A 1,839-nucleotide genomic window follows, 5' to 3' on the forward strand; every position below is an offset into this window, starting at 1 on the left:
AGCTTTCAACACCAGATGATCTGTGTTTTGATCCTGTATGCTCCACACTGGTTTGTCGTCATTATCTGCATCGTTTTCATGTCTATATTTCTGATTTACCTCATTTTGTATTTTGCTTTGTGTGTTACCTGTTGTTTTGTCTGTACAGCACTTTGGTTGGCCTTGCAGCTGTTTTAAGTGCTCTATAAATAAAGTGGTATGGTAAAAGTTTCACTGTGTCAAAAAGCAAAGCTTGTCTCCTTATTGACATTTGTACAGTATCAGTCCAAAGCCTGGACACACTTACTGTACAAAAATGAATCAGTAAATATGGTCAGTGTGCTGCTCATGTAACTAAACAAATGGTAGACCTCTTGTTCTGCATCTGTTCTTACCACCTGAACAGGTCACAAGCTGCTTCAGTTCAGACAGATCCCAGCAGAGGAAGGTGTCCATGTTTGGGAGGTTGATGCAGACTTTTCCATTAAATGTGGCATTTAATCGCAAATATGTTCTCAGGTTCAAACTCACAGCAAGAGCCGCCTGGAACATACAAAAAATCAATAAAAAAAACAAGACAAGCAAATTAAAGATTTGTTCGTGCATGTATTTAAAATTACCTATATGGCGGTATTGAGGAATAACAGTGTGAGCTCGCAACTTATAAACACTGAAAATATTTTATTAATATACATTTATATACGTTATTATTATGGTTCCCTAACGTTACCTTTCCGTGAACAACAGCGTGCTCTCCATGGAGGATCGCCTTCCCAGGAGCAGAAACCAGACAGTTTCTGACCTGCATTTCGATAAGTTTTCGGTCAAAAACGACGTGCCTTAATCAACTTTTCAGACAGTATTACTTTCATTATCACTCCCCGCAAGTCGAAAAGGAAGAAGCGGTAAAGATGGATGGATTATCGCTCAGTCACTGCAGGCTTAGCGCGCTGAGACTGCAACAACCAGCCGACAGCTCCACCATGTAACTACTCTTCACGAACGACCAGACACTTTTGGAAATTTAACGAAATACGTATATTTTTACAAATACCTCTTAACCGTTGTAAAGTGTAACTACTTTCCGCGACTAGCGACAAAACTAAAACATGATTTACATGCAGGAAAACAGAAGAGCTGGATTCGACTCCTATTATCCAATCAGCGCTGCAGATAGCAGAACACGTTTTCTTTTAGCCAATCAGCGTCCAGTATTTTGCTGAGACGAGATGAGTTGACCAATCACGCGATGAAAAAGAAACACCCTTTAACTACGGACACCGCAGAGGGACAAATTGTTTCTTTAGCCAATATTTACATGTTGCTGTTAGCGTTTAGCTTAAACATTCATTCAACCTTTACTTAAACATGACATCGTTTATCATTAAACCTTCTCTCCTCCGATGTTTTGTGCAGACTCGCAGTCTCATAAGCAAGCATAAAATAATACTGTGTTCAGCTAGAAGGTATATAAAGCTCTATTGTGTGTTGAAATATAAATGTAAAGTGTAACATTTGTAGTTTCGCTGTCTTATGTTACAAAATATTGATAACGTTTTATGAAACGCTTTTAATAATAATTCACTCTTTTTTTCAACAGTTATACCAGTGGAGGAGATAACAAGGCACCTAAAATATACACTAAAACTGGAGACAAAGGTAATTTATTTGTAGCTCAAATTGTCTTTGCAGCAAAATATATTTACAAAAGTTGACTTAATTCTTTCTGTTCAGGTTTCTCCAGCACATTCACAGGAGAGAGGAGGCCAAAGGAAGATAATGTTTTCGAAGCACTGGGAAATACAGATGAGCTGTCATCAGCTATAGGGTACATTGCTTTTATTACTTTGCATCATCTCA

At 38.1% G+C, this 1,839-nt stretch overlaps 2 protein-coding genes across 2 annotated transcripts in view; one reads left to right on the forward strand and one right to left on the reverse strand.

Annotated features, from left to right (window-relative positions):
- mvk (mevalonate kinase) overlaps positions 1-787 on the reverse strand; it is an 11,693-nt gene extending 10,906 nt beyond the window's left edge. The window contains exons 1-2 of the mRNA XM_037680435.1: positions 710-787; positions 375-522 (exon numbers count right to left, since the gene is read on the reverse strand). Of these exons, the coding sequence (XP_037536363.1) occupies positions 375-522; positions 710-787 (226 nt within the window). The remainder of the gene's footprint in view (positions 1-374; positions 523-709) is intronic.
- A 518-nt stretch (positions 788-1,305) lies between these two features.
- Positions 1,306-1,839, forward strand: part of mmab (metabolism of cobalamin associated B) — a 2,564-nt gene continuing 2,030 nt past the window's right edge. Inside the window, exons 1-3 of the mRNA XM_037680436.1 lie at positions 1,306-1,445; positions 1,580-1,638; positions 1,714-1,807. Of these exons, the coding sequence (XP_037536364.1) occupies positions 1,348-1,445; positions 1,580-1,638; positions 1,714-1,807 (251 nt within the window). The 5' untranslated portion in view covers positions 1,306-1,347. The remainder of the gene's footprint in view (positions 1,446-1,579; positions 1,639-1,713; positions 1,808-1,839) is intronic.

The sequence above is a fragment of the Nematolebias whitei genome, chromosome 8 (genome assembly GCF_014905685.2).
Source record: "Nematolebias whitei isolate Nwh7 chromosome 8, NemWhi1, whole genome shotgun sequence".
NCBI classification, from domain to species: domain Eukaryota; kingdom Metazoa; phylum Chordata; class Actinopteri; order Cyprinodontiformes; family Rivulidae; genus Nematolebias; species Nematolebias whitei.